At 40.3% G+C, this 19,141-nt stretch overlaps 1 protein-coding gene across 3 annotated transcripts in view; it reads left to right on the top strand.

The window, feature by feature from the left end:
- Positions 1-19,141, top strand: part of LOC134212768 (receptor-type tyrosine-protein phosphatase-like N) — an 86,547-nt gene that overhangs the window by 9,683 nt on the left and 57,723 nt on the right. For all 3 annotated transcript variants that reach the window (XM_062690912.1, XM_062690913.1, XM_062690911.1), the window contains one exon: positions 3,766-4,219. In XM_062690912.1, the coding sequence (XP_062546896.1) occupies positions 4,066-4,219 (154 nt within the window). In that variant the 5' untranslated portion in view covers positions 3,766-4,065. The remainder of the gene's footprint in view (positions 1-3,765; positions 4,220-19,141) is intronic.

The following is a 19,141-nucleotide window of genomic DNA, read 5'->3' as shown; positions in this document are numbered from 1 at the left end:
TCTATGTCTTCAACAAAATTTTCTTCAATTTCATCAACGACATCCATGACGTCATCTAAAGTAGCAGAGGATAAATAACTTTTTGAATCTTCAAAAATCATAAAATTTCGCACTTCATCGGGATAGGTTAGTGAAACTTTTTTTTGACGTCTCTTTGTTATCCAAATTGAACTTAAAAATGGATCTGATTCATGTAAGGCACGAAGGAAAACGTCATGCAAGTTTGCCTCTCTTGATCGTTTTCTTGCATTATGAGTTCTAAATTTCTTCAACTTTTTATGCTGACTCTCTGCAGCTTCTTCAGCCAGTGCACCTAAAGGTGCAGGTGAGTGAATAATTATTTCACCAGCATGAGCCAGTACTTTATGAACTGTAGCAGGAATTTTATACCATCCATACAAATTAAGATACAGTTCGTATGTACTTTTGCAATAAACATCAAACTTGTAGGGATTAATTGGTTCCTGTACATTTATAGCTATCAAAATATTATGGAATCTCACAATTAATTCCTCATCAATATCCAATGAATTGCTCAAAAGTTTAGGATTAGAGAAAGCTTTTCTACACACATTTCCAGTAGTACTAGTACCAGCTCCACCCGATCGTGGTTGGTCCACTCTAATGCCAAAGTTTTCGTAAAATCTTGCTTTCACATTTTTTTTTCTTTCCTCGTATTGTACTTTGAATAATTTAGTAACCTTCCATCTTTTGAAGCTCATCCTATATGAAATATGTAATAAACATTCGAAAAATCTTAACCAAGCATGCAGAGGAGAAATTCCATAATTTAATGCTTCTATATTTGTAGTAAAACCTTCATTAAATTTATCTAAACTGGACATATCATTAGGTGTAGCAGAGCAGATAGGACAATTCATCATCGATGATGTACCAGTAATATATGTTAGCACTTTCCCATCTATCATACTCAACACAAATTCAAAATCAATGAGAATGTATTTCAATTTCAACTGGAGTTAATTCACAAACCTCTTTCTCTATTTCATGTTTGGTTTTAAGAATTATTTCTTTACTTTCTGGCATTATAGGTCTGCAGAATATAATAATTTGGGGCATCTGATTGAGCCAAAATATGTTTGATCTATATGCTAACGAAAATAATTAAATTGGAGTTAATGTGGATGAGAACCTTGATAAGAACACATCTGAATCATCCGCACACCCATCCAGTAGTGGTTGATTATATTGGGAGTATCTAGTAGAACCGTCCATGCCCCAGCAATTTAATAAAATCGAATCTGAAAATTCAAAAGCATTTGAGTCTAGATAACCTACTACATCTTTTCGACAACTTTAATAATTCTTTGGGCAGTGTGCTCCATGAGAGCCTGCAATTTTACTTTAATTGTTGATCCTGTTTGTTCTATTGAATCTTCAGGAGGAGCGCATAGTTTCTTTGCATCTTTAATGACATCGTAAGGCGGATATCGCGAAGGAGTGTCATAATGAATCGATTCATACTGATATTTACTTAAACCAGTTTCGATAAAAACCCAAATGCTTCTTCTGGCGTCTTAAGCTTATATGAATCTGTTGAATGTATTCTAGAAAAGTGATGCTTGTCTTTCAAAAGTTGACCGATAACTTTGACTATATTGACATCACGTCTCTTGTACGCTGTCCTCCTGGTAAGCAATAATGCCTTTTCCACGGTATCTACATCGGGATTTAAACATTCCTTGTCAATTGTACGACGCTTACTTCTATCACTCAATTCCATAAAAGGCTTACCCGGTCGTCCGCGTTTTAAATACGTTGTAGAACATGTAGCAACATTTTTTCTTCTTCGATGAACTCGTCAATATCAAACTTGGTTTGCAACCATTCTCGGTTGACATACTCAAACCTTTGCGTACATCGAGATGCCTCCTTCCATTTACAAATGAATCTGCTTTCCAATTTGTATAGTTTCTCTTGCAAACGACACTTCATTTCTTCTTTTATTTGAAAACTAGTACAAATATATTCAAAAGCATTTTTAACATTATCCTTGCGTTGCAGCTTTGGATCGAAATTTGAGAATACCGATTTGTTATCCATTAGGCGCACTTGTCTTTCACTTCTATTTCAATAATAATATAACTCTGCACTCAACTGCCGCTTATGTAGTCTACTTGGGTACCTAATTACTAGCGGTAGGTATTCACTACAGCTCAAGACACTTACCTTTGATATTTCTTGAAGAGAGTACCCGCAAATGTGTCGATAGTGAAAGGGTTGAAGATTTCTTAGATATTCCTTTCAAATTGATTTACCTTGAAAATAGACTATTTTTTGCTTGTTAATCATGCCTAAAACTGCATTTTCATTCACCTTAAAAAATGGGGATAATAATAAGGGTAAATTTTTAATCAATATGACACGGTGAAAAATCAAATTGAAAAATAAAATAAAATTGAATTATCTCTGCTAATTGCAAATACTGGTGAAAAATTTCTTCGGGATATTGCAGTCGAAGCTTTACTCTTTATGTGTATCATGATTAGACCTGGGAAAATTGAGGAAAAAAGTTCTTCACTATCGAAGTTGAAATTCGCGTTTTTTAAAGAAATTTTTGTGTATCTGCATTTTAAAAAAAAATTTCGCGTGTATACATTACTTTTTGCACACCATTTGAAAGCTTAGACAACAACCTTTGTAACGATGTATTAACATCATGGAAAAAATATGAAATAAAATTTAAAAAATAGTTGAAAAGCGAACATTTTTCAGTAAATTTGTCTAATTTTTCACCAATTTTTGACTTTGGCACCTTGTATCTCTGGAACTAAAGCATGTAGAGACTTCAAATTTTGGATTTTTTTCTAATCAGGATATTGGTAATCTATAAAAATATTTAAAATGATTTGGGAGACATGACATTTTCGATTAATGACCGCCTGAAATCCTATAGTGCCTTGGTTGCAAATTTTCCTCCACCTCCATGATGAATTTTCCCCATTCATAACAGCCATGGGCAGATGACGATGAGATTCGATGGATGATATTCACGCATTCTCACCGTTTTGTGTGTATCCGTTCCGGATGGTCCTCCCACTAACACACGATAGCCGATATTGAAGGCAAACCATAGCAAAGAATTTTCCGTAGGTGGAAAGCTCATGCTCGCACACACAAGAGAGTGAAGCGGTCGAGACCACCAACATAACAAACCAAGCACCTGCAATGAACTGGTCAACATAACGACATATGTAGAAGATAAACTAAGCGATATCGATTGATGGAATGTTTATCACTTGGAATCGAGTAGAGCAAATAGAACATTCCAATCACTGGGGTGAGAAACAACAAACGCGACTTTATAGATAAAAATAAAATTGTTCTAGTTGTCAAGATTCTCCGCCATTATGCGTCAATATGTAATTTCAATTAGGCTGTTCATTTTTTTTAATTGTGTCTCACTTAAATTCGCAACCGGGATTCGTACATAGTACCCCTTTTCTGTTTATTTCCAATTTAGCAAAATACATCTTCTTCAATATTTATTATCGGAAACATTCATCTAAATTAAGTTCAATCAACTGTGATGAAATGATTTTCCAAGTAACTGAGTTCGTCATCTATCGTGGTATCGGCTGACGCAGCAACTGTCGTGTCCTTTCCTGGGAAATTATATATTTTTCTTTCTGTAGAGGTGTGTGCCACTTGCTTCGTTCCGAATGGCTGCCAAGCCTGCTCAACCGGCGAAACAAAAGTAATTAATTTTGGCCATGTCGTCTTTCTTCTTTTCTATTTTTTCAGGATACGGTTCCGGCGCCGAATATTAGCTCTAGTGTAGGTACTCGTCTCATCCACTTCAGACGAAATACTTCATTCTACCGTACAACGTCCCAACACGTGTAGTTAGGCTCCTGGTAACACAAATCCGACGTGAGTTAGTTTCTACCCTCTTCCCTCTTGACCCGTCATCAACTTCCTCAGAATATCACACACGAATCGAGGTCGAACCACCGAGTCCGGATAGTCTCGCCCCGTCCGGGCATATACTACCCACATCGAGACGGGAGCAGCACAACTTTAAAGTGATGTAATAAAAGCACAATGTCAAATATTGACATATCGACGACAGCAGCAGCAGCATGGACAAATACTTACCAAAAACTGGTACAACGACTGCTTACGGTGGGAGTGCTGACCCTGGCCATCCTGGGCAGTAGCACTGACAAGCTGGGCGTCTCGGCCGAGGGCAATATCGGTGAGTACAATCACTAACTTTAAAGCGTCCCTTGGGTACTGTGACGGTATGACCACTGAGGTGGAATGTTTCCTGGAGCAACTAGCTGTAGGGAGGTCCCAGCTAACAATTCTGTTCATATAACTCATTTGCAATCCAATTAAGTGAATACTTTTTCGGTAAAAAAAGATCATGTGACTGTGGCAAAAAAAATCCACTAATCCATGATGAATGCTCATAATGTTTTTTAAAACTCTCTTCTAATTATTCTGCATTTACAAATTTCTAAATAACAGACATGCCCAGTTTCGATCCAAAGATATTCTAGATACCAGTCCTCCAACAACCCTCCAAGCTACATGAGCACATACATTGCGAACAAAAAATTGCACATCGCATTCTAAAGTGTGGATTAGTAACTCAATCTGATTCCATATGGCTTCATTTATAATGTTTTTTACTGCTTCATATATGATTCAAAATAACCTTTATGCAATTTGATTCAGATATTTTTTAATTCTTTATGTCTTTTTTCTAACTGATCCCAAACTCGAAGTATATGAAAGCGAAGTATACGAAAGCCATGTTTTCAAGGGAAAACAAATTATGTACCTATTGCTTCGTTTTCCCTAGCATAGCTATCAATATGATATCTCCAAAATTTAGCATAGAGATTATCCTTACAGTAACTATTTTCCTATTTTCGAAATTAATTCTGGGTCTGGATTTACACTGATAAGTGTAACATTAATATGAGTACTAATAAATCAATCGCGAACTCAAAATAAAAATGGGGCCCTTAGCCGTGCGGTAAGACGCGCGGCTACAAAGTAAGACAATGCTGAGGGTGGCTGGGTTCGATTCCCGGTGCCGGTCTACACAGATAGAAAAAGTTGTTGAACTTTACACGAAAGTAATGCACATAAAGCCAGAGAATGCCAAAAAGAGCGTAAATACCGGGTCCGCGTCCGATACGAAACACGTTCCATCGCGAGTTCAGTAAAATACTAATTACTTTCTCGGAGAAATTCTTATCTTCTCGCGGCTTTCAGCATAACATTCTTTATTTAATTCTGAAAAACCTAAAGGAGTATCATAGTTCTCAATCGTGAATGGTGCCATTTAACTTCAAATCACATTTTCTCGATGTATCTCGATACATTTTTCCATATAAACTTCTAATGATGTTATCCAAACGATGGCCGATTTGGCTGAAATGTTGTCCAGAAATTTCCATAAACGACCCACCTAGCAGAATTCCATATTGAATTGCACATAAAAATCAGATGAAAATTAATTTACATAAGAATTAGCAAAAAAAAATGGCTTCAGAATCAGAACCCTTCATTGTTGTTAGCCAAATCACAGCATTTTTAGATACTATTTCTGAGGTGGACACCAAGTTTAGCAGTCATATTTGTACCTTCTCTCGAATAACAAAATTAGTTGTTTCTAATCATTCATCACTTATATCTATGTAGTTATAGAAGGAGAGACAAAATCATGAATCTTTTGCGACCCACCAATGATCAACTCACCACCCCTCTGGGGGTTGCGTCCCACAGTTTAGGAAACCATCTTGAAAATAGGCTTCTGAGCTTCTCGAAAGGAGGATTCCTAGCCTCATGAAAGCCGACCTTCAAGCCATTTGAAAAAAGGCTTCTGAGCCTCTTGAAAGGACGCATCTTGAAAGAAGACTTCCGAACCCCTTGAAGGGAAACTTCTGAGTCCCTTGAAGGGAGCCTTCCGAAGAATCTATGACAAAATGTCCAAAGGTCCCTTCGACCTTTTATCTTTCGACCTAACTGAGCTTCTTGAAAGGAAGGTTCCGGGATTCTTAAAAGATGGCTTCTAAGACTATTGAAAGAAGGGTTCCGAACCTCTTGGAAGGAGGCTTCCGAGCCTCTTGAAAGGAGACTTTCGAGTCTCTTGGAAGGAGGATTCTGAGCCTTTCGGAAGGAGGATTCCGAGCCTTTTGGAAGGAGGATTCCGAGCCTTTTGGAAGGAGGCTTGCAAGTCTTTTGAAAAGAGGCTTCCAAGCCTCTTGGAATGAAGCTTCCGATCTTCTAGGAAGGAGGCTTCCAAGCTTCTTGAAAGGAGGCTTCGGAGCCTTTTAGAAGTAGATTTCCGAGCCTCTTGAAATGAGGCTTCCAAGCCTCTTGGAAGGAGGTTTCCGAGCCTCTTGAAAGGAGGCTTCCGAGCCTCTTGGAAGGAGGCTTCCGAGCCTCTTGGGAGGAGCCTTTTGGAAGCACGCTTCCAGGCCTCTTGGAAGGAGGCTTCCGAGCCTCTTGGAAGGAGGCTTCCGAGCCTCTTGGAAGGAGGCTTCCAGGCCTCTTGGAAGGAGGCTTCTGAGCCTCTTGGAAGAAGGCTTGAGGCCTCTTGGAAGGAGGCTTCCGAGCCTCTTGGAAGGAGGCCTGAGGCCTCTTGGAAGAAGGCTTGAGCCTCTTGGAAGGAGGCCTGAGCCTCTTGGAAGGAGGCTTTGAGCCTCTTGGAAGGAGGCTTGAGCCTCTTGGAAGGAGGCTTGAGGCCTCTTGGAGGAGGCTTCCTGAGCCTCTTGGAAGGAGGCTTCCAGGCCTCTTGGAAGGAGGCTTCCAGGCCTCTTGGAAGGAGGCTTGAGCCTCTTGGAAGGAGGCTCTGAGCCTCTTGGAAGGAGGCTTGAGCCTCTTGGAAGGAGGCTTCCGAGGCCTCTTGGAAGGAGGCTGAGCCTCTTGGAAGGAGGCTTCTGAGCCTCTTGGAAGGAGGCTTCTGAGGCCTCTTGGAAGGAGGCTTCTGAGGCCTCTTGGAAGGAGGCTTCCGAGCCTCTTGGAAGGAGGCTTCTGAGCCTCTTGGAAGGAGGCTTCCAGAGCCTCTTGGAAGGAGGCTTCTGAGCCTCTTGGAAGGAGGCTTCCAGGCCTCTTGGAAGGATGCTTCCTGAGCCTCTTGGAAGGAGGCTTCCAGGCCTCTTGGAAGGAGGCTTCCAGGCGTCTTGGAAGGAGGCTTCCACGCCTCTTATAAGGTGGGTTCCTGAGCCTCTTGGAAGGAGGCTTCCAGGCCTCTTGGAAGGAAGCTCTGAGCCTCTTGGAAGGAGGCTTGAGCCCCTTGGAAGGAGGCTTCCTGAGCCTCTTGGAAGGAGGCTTCCAGGCCCCTTGGAAGGGCTTCCAGGCCTCTTGAAAGGAGGCTTCCACGCCTCTTGGAAGGAGGCTTCCACGCCTCTTGGAAGGAGGCTTCCACGCCTCTTGGAGGAGGCCTCCGAGCCTCTTAGAACGAGGCTTCCGCGCCGCTTGGAAAAAGGTTTCCAGGCCTCTTGGAAGAAGGCTTCTGAGCCTCTTGGAAGGAGGCTTCCAGGCCTCTTGGAAGGGCTTCCAGGCCTCTTGGAGGAGGCTCTGAGCCTCTTGGAAGGAGGCTTCCAGGCCTCTTGGAAGGAGGCTGAGCCTATTGGAAGGAGGCTTCCGAGCCTATTGGAAGGAGGCTTCCGAGCCTCTTGGAAGGAGGCTTCCGAGCCTATTGGAAGGAGGCTTCCGAGCCTCTTGAAAGGAGGCTTCCGAGCCTCTTGAAAGCAGGCTCCCGAGCCTTCTAAAAGGATGCTTCCGAGCTTTTTGAAAGGAATCTTCCGAGCCGCTTGAAAGGATGCTTCCAAGCTTTAAAAGGAGGCTGTCGAGTCTCTTGAAAAGAGGCTTCCGAGCCTCTTGAAATTAGATTTCAAAATCTTTTAATTGACGCCTCAGAGCCTCTTGAAAGTAGGCTTCTGAGCCTCTTTGAAGCTGACTTCAGAGCATCTTGAAAGGATGTTTTCTAGCCTTTTGAAAAGAGGCTTCCGAGCCTTTTGAAAAGAGGCTTCCGAGCCTTTTGAAAGGAGGCTGCCGAGTCCCTTGAAAAAAGGCTTCCGAGCCTCTTGAAATTAGATTTCCAAATCCTTTGAATAGATTTTGAATGGAGCCTGTTGAAATAAGAAAACGGCTTCCGAACCTTTTGGAAGGAGGCTTCCGAACCTTTTGAAAGGATGTTTCCGAGCCTTTTGAAAGAATGCTTCCGAGCCTCTTGAAAGAAGGCCGTCGAGTCTCTTGAAAAAAGGCTTCCGAGCCTCTTGAAATTAGATTTCCAAACCTTAGAATGGACGCCTCTGAGCCTTTTGAAAGAAGAAGGCGGCTTCCGAACCTCTTGAAAGGAGGCTTCGAGCCTCTTGGAAAGAGGCTTCCTAGTCTCTTGAAAGGATGCTCCCAAGCTTATTGAAAGGAGGCTTCCAAGCCGCTTGAAAGGAGGCTTCCGAGAGCCTCTTGAAAGGAGGTTCCAGAGCCTCTTGAAAGGAAACTTTCTGACCTCTTAAAAGGATGCTTCCAAACATCTTGAAATGAGGCTTCCCAGTTTTTTTAAAAGAGGCTTCCTAGCCTCTGGAAGGAAGTCTTTCCAGCCTCTTGAAAGGAGGCGTCCAAGCCTTTTGAAAGAAGACTTGTGAGCTTCTTGAAAGGCGGCTTCCAAGCTTCTTGAAAAGAAGCTTCCGAAAAGCGTAGAAAGAGGCTTCCAATTCTCTAACAACAAAGCAACTGAGTTCTTTGAAAAAAAAATGGCTATCATGCCTCTCAAATGAAACCTTTAGACTCCGGATTGTAGTTCAGCAGCAGTTTGTTTCAATCTGGTAGATTGCATTGAAGGTTTTTAAACTTTGTCCATTCGACGATTTATCTTTTTGATCTTTTGTTCCGCACCCCTTCATACACTGCGCTGGTTGTGGAGGGCAGGACTTAATTTACTGATCGCCATGATTAGTATGTACAAGACATTTTTTTGAAATAAAAAAAATACATGTTTATCAAATCTTTATCAATAATTTTTGATTGGAAGTATAATACATCCGCCATTACGTATTTACCGAGGTACCCTCTGAGCATAGCGAAAAAACCCCTAGTTCAGAGTATTACGGCATCAAATAGAACGGAATAAAAGGAAGGCCATCAAAAATTTGAAAAGGTGTTTTTAAGCTACCTTAATGACCTGTCACAAAAAAGAGGCTTCATACATTTCTTAACCAATATCATGTTATCTCGCAGATCAAGCATGAACAAAACGTCTGTAATCTTCATAATAATTCCTTCGATTATTGATCCTATGGAGAATCTAAAGATTGGCCATCCATAGCAACGTTGATGAAGATGCGTCTGAAAATGTTGCACAACGATGAGAAAGCGGCAGCATCGTTCACGAGGCGATCACTTGATCCGGAGTCGGGTTTGAAGATCAGTCGTCCTTCACTGCTTCAGCGTCGTCCTGTGCGACCGGCCTTGAAACTTACTCCAGTTGACACATTTGCTTGGTTTGGAACCATCAGCCGGCAATCCTTTTCATATGTCATTTGTTGCCGCACCGGTGGCACTCGTCAGCGGATTTCTTTGACCTGGATCGATAGTAGACATGACGTTCGTGCCTTCTTGATGTCGGTCGGGTTGCTGCACCTCTTTACCCAAATGCCGTTGCTTCACTACGTGTATAGCGTCTTATCATCGTCTCCGAGATTCTTCAGGGCAGGTTCTTCTTCTTCAATGGCTCTACAGTTCAACTGGAACTTGGTCTGCTTTTCTACTTCTTCTTCTTCTTCTTTCCTTATTCGCATTACATCCCCACACTGGGACAGAGCCGCCTAGCAGCTTAGTGTTCATTAAGCACTTCCACAGTTATTAACTGCGAGGTTTCTTAGCCAGGTTACCATTTTGCATTCGTATATCATGAGGCTAACACGATGATACTTTATGCCCAGGGAGTCGAGACAATTTCCAATCCGAAAATTGCCTAGACCGGCACCGGGAATCGAACCCAGCCACCCTCAGCATGGTCTTGCTTTGTAGCCACGCGTCTTACCGTACTTAGTATTCAATTAACATTTCCTCAGTTATTAATTAAAAGCTTTTCTATGCTCGACATTGTCAACACAAGATCGTATATAACGCCACATAAGATGCTAAAGTGGAAGTCATATAGGTACTTTCCCATACAATATGTACGTATATCGCCCCCACTTTAGTATTTTATGTTGCATCATACACGAGTTTGCAGTAGCCATCGAGCAAGTGAGTACATGGCGTGTTTTAGTGTCGCGAAAATGGTAAATTATCTATAGAGCTGTGGAAGTAGGGTCCGTTGAACGCGTCGATTTTCACTTTCTCGTCCATACCTGGACCCAAGGCCGGACGGAGTTCAATGCGCGTTTTCTCTTGTTTCGGACAGCAGAACGATCGCGCGATCTGCCGAAATATTGTGTTCTGCATTGCGCGGCCGGTAATAAGAGTAGCCATCGAACAAGTAAGTGCAGTGCGTGTTTTAGTCGTCGGGAAAGAAATAAAATATCTATCTTGTGTTCGGTGGCTCATGTGCATGTCGTGCGCGGTCGAAAAAAGCGCGTTCTTCAATAGTTTGCTGTAGCCATCGAGCAAGTGAGTACAGAGTGCTGCGCTTCCGTGCGGTCGTCCAAAACGCGAATCTCCTCAGTTTTCATATGCCACCGGGCATGCATGTTTTAACTTGTATTAGTGTTATTTCCCATCCCAGTGAATCCAGATAAATTATCCTTTGTAACTAAAACGATATCCTATCCCAAGACAATCGTGGAGATGCAGAGGTATACTCGGTCTCTAGTAGCAACGAGAGTCGGACTAACAATCCTTCCATTCCTATATGATCGTAAGGACGTGGCCGGCGCCGTTATTGACTTTAAATATTATGCGGTCATAATGCTCATGCTCATGCTTATGTTGCATCATATACGATTTCCAACCCGAAACATCCTAGACCGAACCGAGAATCGAACTCGCCATCTCCGGATTGGCAATCCTACTCCTTTGCTCGGCGAGGGTCTCAAGTATCCCAGGCAGGTATTTTTTGATTGTGCGATTTTGGAAGCGTCTCGAACAATGTGCCCACCATGTCAGGCTCCTTCAGTTCCGCTCCAGCAGCCAACCGTAGTTATCAGATAAGGTCGTCGAAATTGCTCCGCATAGATTTGCCTTTCTTGACGTCCAAGATGCTTTCGGATCAGGTTTTGCGTCGCTATCGATTTTTTGGCATATGAGTTTTCTTGCAAAACTGCTCTGTCGTTCATTTTTAATGGATAGTTTCGAAGGAATCGTTTCTAAGGAAGCGTATAATCGATAAAAGTCAATGAAATATCAATCAACAGGTTTCTCGCTGTGATGTAATCTCATAACAATTTCACCCCACCCCCCGCTTCTGGGATATCTTCCGTCAGTGAATTTTTCATTCCCAATGCGCCCTGAAACATTTGTACATGAAAGCTTCAATTATGGAACCCTGGTCCTCTGTGTAATTGAGAAATTCCATGCACCAAATCCTGGCTGGTTGAACCAATAACCTTTCTGAAAAGGATTCCGAAATAAGGATAGAGTTGGGAATGTGTAGCTTTATTGCGAATTAACTGTATGTGAGAAAAAAAAGTTTTAGTAACTAAGGGACAGGGCTGTAGCTTTAAGTATTTTTTTTTCATGGGGACTCAAAACTATTTCCAAATAAAAAAAATGTGCTGAAAAATTAAAAAGAATTGTCTGCCTCAAAGTCTGTCTACTTTTCTGTCTTTCATGAGCTGTCACAAATCATTGACAAAAAGCAGAATGGTCCCAAGTGATACAAATTTCCAGACACTACACGCAAAAAAATGTTGCGGTCGAAACTACCATTCCGAGGGTTAATTTAAGAATACGCACCGACGATTTTCAGCAGACAACAAACCCGTTTGATTTTACCATGCGCGCATTAAAAATCAACTGTGGTCGAGGTGGAATGTTGTTACATGAACTGAATCAGTGGTGAATTTGTCCGAATGCATGGTTAATTTAACTGAAAATTTGTGGAAAATTCAAAAACATGGCGTAGTCTACAAAATAGTAATTGTTACCATGGATTTTTTTTCTGTGTATTAATATTGTGGTTCCCTTCTTGCCGGATCATATTCGCATGTTCAGTGGTGTAAACTGTTGGAACAGACTGGCATTCAAAACTACATTTTGAGGAAAAAGTATTACGAATTCCCAATGCATAGCCCAGATTGCGCAATATGATGTGATTGCATTTTCCACCGTGAAAGGAACGAATGACAACAATTTGCTACTTGTCACTCCCTGCTTATCTGCCTACATTAGGATCTGGAATTTTTCCTACATTCTACATGTATGATAAAGGTAGCATGGGTCTTTGTGACTTTGTATGCCACGCAAGGCACCAAGGCATGACTGTGAAAATGCCGGCAATGGCTGCGTCGACGACGACGACAACGACGAGGACGACAACCCAACACGGCAACGCCTCATCAATTATTCATCCTGTGCTCTAGAATTTGCTGTGCTGCTGCTGCTGCTGGGTGCGTGAGGATTGCTCGGGCAGTAGCGGTGTGTGCTGCTCTGAATAATTAGACTTCATCATCCTATCTGTCTTCATTGGGCCGTTGGGAGTGGGACCATCGTCGAGGAATGAAATAAGGAAAATGCTTACCCCGTTATCTTCGTGCAGAAGATTTTTTTCTCGGAATTGGGCGGGCGGAACTGCGAATTGAACGGATGTTTTGACTTTTAAAGCTGATATAAACAAACAATAAAGGGATACGATGCTTAAGCCGTTTCAAATTTATTTTGTTATCATCAGGGTGGCGTGAAAATTGTATTTTATTTGAAAGGCCATCCTATGGGTACAAGAGCTAAAACAAGGAACAGTAATCTTGTTTCAAATAAATCAAAAATGTAGTTAAATTCCCCAAATTTCTTCATCCTATACCATGCGTCTCCATAATCGGGTATAAAAGCACACGTTTCCTCAAAAATAATATGTACATATTCGATACCAGTTACATATAAAGGTGTTCGCCGTAACTGCCGTTATACGCATAACTTTCCAATGTACATGGGAATCCCAGACAAATACGTCATTATACACTTAAATACTGAGAAAGACCTTGGTTCCACTTTAATCAAATTTCACATCTGAAGATCAACAAGTGTTTCCGGAAGAATCAATTTGTATATCATATAAGGCTTAACGACAAGATGCTTAATTACAAGGTTCAATATGCTCATATTGGCTGGATTCGATTTCCTATCCGGCTAGTTTAATTTGACGGGTTGGAATATTATTATGCGGATGCTGAAATGATAAACATGGTTCAAAATCCTCGCATTTACGAGGTGGCAACGACTAAATTTAGCTATGTAATACCAATGAAAGATGAAAAGTATGTTCGAGAAAATTATTGCCAATTATGTTTAACATAAATGAATGCCAAGTCAAACCGTAATATTCACGTAAATATCGCTGTCTACCATCTCGTATCAGACGATAAAAATACATCATTTCATTAGGCAATTTTCCAGCATAAAACGAATCCCATATAATCGGCCAGATTAGCAACACCATGCAACCAACACGCCAACGTGCCATCAAACCATAATGGCATATTCCTACTAATGATAATATGTATCGCGATGTCGTCGCTCTGAAGTATCCTCATAACGGTTTACGGAGCCCATAAGAGGAAACGAGCTCGTTTCGCCACAATAGCTTCATTTGTTCGGCGTGAGTCAATAGTTGAACAGCACTGAAACCCAATACCGGAACGTGCTTCAATGCGCGGGCGTCTGTCCGCGGTGTCCGCTGCAGCATCCCGAGTGCAACACTGTTACCAACTGGCCAAGCATGCCAGCAGGGCCCGGGATGGTTGCTCCCACATGATCGTGGGTCGTCCATCACTAGACAACTCTGGTTCGGAAGAGGATATTTGTCAGACGGAGTGCATTTTTCATCTCCACGTTATATGATATGAAAATGGAAATATGCTCATTATTGTGTCCTGGGGTAATGTGTTGATTGCATTTCATGAAATCTTACTTAACTTTGATTGACTTTGACATTGTGTTCGGTGCATGGTAGCCAAAAAGAAATATTTTCATAATTATTTTGCTTATAATTATTCTCTACCTAAATGCTGATTAATTTGTATTTATATAACGATTTCATAAAAAAAAGAATAGAGTCGAAACAAAAAGTTTTCCGAAATTTGTATGAATGATCTCTATATGAGTAATTACACTCGTATTTTTTTTGTTTCTCTCTTAGCGTGGCCTTTAGCAGAATAGGGTAGTCAAAAAAAAACGGAGTCCTAAAAAAACAAACTTCATAAATTTTGAACCAATGATCTGCATCTGCCTTGCAATCTTTTAGCAAGTTGTTTTTATGATTTTCAACCTTGCGGACACAACGACTATATTTTTCAAAAGAAAATTTATACGTTTTTACACATACAATAAACAAATTGGAAAGGTTCAACAAGCCGTTTTTAAACTTTGGATAATCTCATCTTTTCTTTTTTTGGATAATTTCAATTGTTTGCTTTCTACGAATGGAATGGCAGTTTCAATTAGTTAATTAAAGTTATTGACCTTGTAATTGATCAGATTTTCACAGCTCTCCATGAAATAAAAGTCAATGTTTGGTTATGTTAATATTTTTATTCTTTTAAAAAATATATATAAATATTACATAACATAGTTCCTATAATTTAACGCACTCTTCTTCTCCCGAAAACGAAAACCGTTTTACAATAATGTAATGCCCATTTTATGGTTTGAAGTGATGAAATAATTGTGTCCCGTGTATTTGCTTCATCTTAGTATAACGGGTTTTTATTTTTTTCTCCATTGCTTGGTAATCTTTTTTTCGATAAACTAAATCGTAGAATCTGTTTTTGAAAATCCTTCTTCATTGGCATTACATCATCCACTGGGACATTCCCGCCTTACATTCGCAGCTTAGTGTTCATTTAGCACTTCCACAGTTATTAACGGGAAGGTTTCTAAGCCAAGTTACCATTTCTGCATTCGTATATCATGAGGCTAAGTTAGCCGCTAACACGATGATACTTTTATGCCCAGGGAACTCGAGACAATTTCCAATCCGAAAATTGTCTAGACCGGCATCGGGAATCGAACCCAGCCACCCTCAGCATGGCGTTGCTTTGTAGCCACGCTTCTTTCCGCACGGCTAAGGAGGGCCCCCCTTATTAATAAAGTTCGTTTGCAATTGTTATAAGAAGGTCCTGTAAACTGTGTAACTTTCAACTCAACAGACCGATTTCAACCAAATTTTGTGCACATATTCACTATGAAGAGACGATCGTATAGGAGAGTAATTTGGGAAAGGGGGGGAGGAGTGGCGGGAGGGGTTTTGGTTAGAAAACGATCAATTCTGTGTAACTTTCAATTCAACAGACTGATTTCAACCAAATTTAGTACACATATTCACTATGAAGAGACGATCATATTGGAGGGTAATTTGGGAAAGGGGGAAGGGTCTAGTGGGAGGGGTATTCTGCCGTGTCAAGCATATCTGTCCCATGTCGAAAAATATGCAACTGAGAAAAATGCGATTGAAGTTGGAAACATATTTTTCAGTTTGTAGCCAAATTGCCCTATGAAATTTTGATTAATAAACGTATATCGATGAAAATAGTGTATTTCTAATAGCTTAGTATGTTTCAAAGGATAAACACTGTTTTTTAGTGAAATTTATTCAGTGGGACATTTATGCTGCGAAATTGAAGACAAAATTGATAATTCCAAGCATATTTGTCCCAGTGCTAGAGTATCATCAGATTACTTTGCGCTTAGCAAAAGTTCAGTTGGGTCTGGATAATAACCTGATTCAAATTAGATGCATTAGGTATTTTCAAAGCGTATTGTAGTAAGGGGCCATACACTAATAACGTAAGCTTTTGGGGGAGGGGGCTCTTACGCTCCATAGAAAAAAATGTGTATAAAAAAGCTGACATGGGGACGAGTGTGTCTGATATTATACCTTGCATAAGGGTAAGGACAGTGAGAATTGATTCCTATACATAATTTGATCCTGAAATAAATTCAGGATAATTATGTTTCAGCGCAGAAGCATCAAATCAGGTTCCGTGGTAACTCAATACCGGAATACAACGAAGGTGTTTGATCAATCCTACGAAATTTTTTTCAGATTAGCATCTGATGTGTCGAGTGGAAAATTCCACCTGCGTGTATGAACATTTGAAAACACATGTTTAGGACCATTTTTTTCGTAAAAAGTTGCACTCGACGGGAAGTTCGGTCCCATTGTTTGCTATTGAAAATCGATTAGTCACTTCGTTCCGAAGCTATTGCAAAAATCTTGTATAAATGTAAATGACCCAACAAACATTGGAAGCTGAAGAAGAACAAGTTTCGTTGCAAATAAGCTTCTTCAGCTAAAAAACTAGCTTGTTCAGCTTAAATTGTTTGTTGGGAAATTGGGCCTACCTTATAGCCATGCGCTTAGAAGCATGACTAAAAAGCGATGATGCTTAGGTGGCTTGGTTGGACTCACGGTCAAAGGAATTTTCGGGTGCTATTAGGCATAAATGTAATATCGTGTTAACACAGACAAACAGACAAACTCGTCAAATTTCCATCGTTCACTGATTTACTGGACAAATCAAAAAATCATTAGTTGGCCAATCGAACACTCGTGGCGCGCGCGTCGGATTTGCTCTAGTTTGACGTTTACTCACTACTGCCATCTGGTTCGTGATTTGCCCAAATAACTGAAATGAGTGAATGATCAATGTGTTATGTCTGTTTGTCTGTGGTGTTAGCCTCATCATATATACGAATGCAAACATGGTAATGCCAATAAAGGAAAGAAGAAAAAGTGTAAATAAATACATAGAATGCGAATAAAAATGAGAGACTATTCTCACTTAATTTTTATATAAATGTACAAGAAAGACATCAACGATGTTAGGTAGATTAACCTTTTTTACCCATTGAAACTATACCACAACCCATATTCTATCTCTGAATGGTTTGATAATGAAAATTGGCCTCTTCGAAGTAATTTAATACATGCTGTATGAAATTTGTTTCAATGGGACAGTTATGCTTGGAAATTCTACAATGGGACAAAATGACCCGATATTTTTTCGCCAAGTTTTCGAACAAACTATATGTATTTATTTGTTCACAATAAAATATACATTATTTTAGAACGTTTGGTGCAAAAAACTTAAAAATGATAAAAATCGACATGGGACAGATATTTGATGAAACTACTGAACCCTTGGACCGATTCCAACCAAATTTGGTACACACATCCTTTATCCTAAGGAGTATATAACAAAGGGGGTGGAATGGTTATTGGGAAAGGAGGAAGGTTATGGGGGGAGAGGTTGTCTTTGGAAAATGAGCAATTTAGTGTAACTCCCAACCCCCAGGACCGATTTCAACCAAATTTTGTACACATATTCACTATGAGGAGCCAATCATATGGGAGGCTAATTTGAAATAGGGGAGGGGTATTGTTAAAAAAACGGGCAACTCAGTGTAACTTCTGAACCCCTGAACCGATTGCAACCAAATTTGGTACACATATTCTCTATCCTAAGGAGAAGATAACAAAGAGGATGGGATGGTCATTGGGAAAAGGGGGTGGGTCAGGGGGAGGGATTTTCTTCAGAAAACGAACAATTCATTGTAACTTTTAACCCCCAGGTCCGATTTCAACCAAATTTGAAACACACATTCTCTATTCCCAGGTGAAGATAACAAAGGGGGAGAGAAGGTCATTGTAAAAAGGGGGAGGGGTGTGGAAAGAAACTCTTTAGAATACGAAAAAATCAGGATAACTGTTAACCCCCAGGTCAGATTTCAACCAGATTTGGAACACACATTCTCTATCCCCAGGGGAAGATAACAAAGGGGTTGAGAGAGTCATTAGGAAAAGGGGGAGGATTTACGGGGTGTATTGTTTAGTTAACGATCTTTTGTAACTTTTGAGCCCCTCAACCGATTTCCACCAAATGTGGAACACATATTCTCTAACATAAGGTTATATAATAGATGGGAAGATCAAAGGAGAAAGGAGGGAGGGACATGTGAATGAAACGAACGTTTTACGTACCTTTTAAATGCATGGGTCCGTTTGAAATTTGGGATACATGAGGATGACTATAGAGGAGTTGGAGGGTCATTGAACAAAGCGGTAAAACTTCTGAACCCCTTTACCGATATCCTTACAAATTGAGACATATATCCTTTATCCTTATTCTTAGCAGGCGTTTATAGATTGAGTTGAACGGAACATAGGATGTGTAAAAGAGGAGTAAGGTGCCCGAGGTTAAGCATCAGTACGTCAGGCGTGATAAACGTAAGACATAATGTACGATAGGCATATGTAACGTTTGGCATATTTCAAATTTCCCATTCTTTATTTAGGTAATTTGTAAAATTACCCGAAAACCAATCCTTTTAATTAAATAATCACAAAAAAATAAACATTTTCCCGGAAATAACATGTCCCAGAAAATAACATTTTCCGCAAGTATCATATCCTTGAAAACATTTCTTCGGAAATGACATTTCGCCCGAAAATGAAAATTTCTCGAATATGCCATTCCTCAAAAAAAAATCCGCAAATATGATATTTCCCCGAAAATGTCATTTTCTCGAACGTGACATTTCCCCGAATATAACGTACGTTTCCCCAAAAATGACAATTTCTTTAAAATGATATTTCCCCGAATGTGACATTTCCCCGAATATGACATTTCCCTGAAAATGACAATTTCTCGAAAATGACACTTCTCCGAATATGACAGTTTCGGTAAACATGTTCCTAGAATATCACAAGAATTTATTTGTCAGAATTATTGTTTTTAAAAGTGATATCTACCTTCTTTTAATCATTGGATGTTCTTCAACCAATCTTTTGATCTTCTCATCAATTGAGGAAGTATCAACAACAAAACACGGGGGTTATCGATTACCAACTGGTTTTAGCGAAATCAAATTGGCAATTCCAACAGCTCACAATTAGAGATGTCGCAAATTAATCGATTACTTCGATTAATCGATTAATCGTTGTGATAATCGATTGATTTTGAATCGATTACTTCCCAACGATTAATCGATTCAATAA

This window comes from Armigeres subalbatus, chromosome 2 (assembly GCF_024139115.2).
Source record: "Armigeres subalbatus isolate Guangzhou_Male chromosome 2, GZ_Asu_2, whole genome shotgun sequence".
NCBI classification, from domain to species: domain Eukaryota; kingdom Metazoa; phylum Arthropoda; class Insecta; order Diptera; family Culicidae; genus Armigeres; species Armigeres subalbatus.
This window is presented reverse-complemented; position numbering and strand designations above follow the sequence as displayed.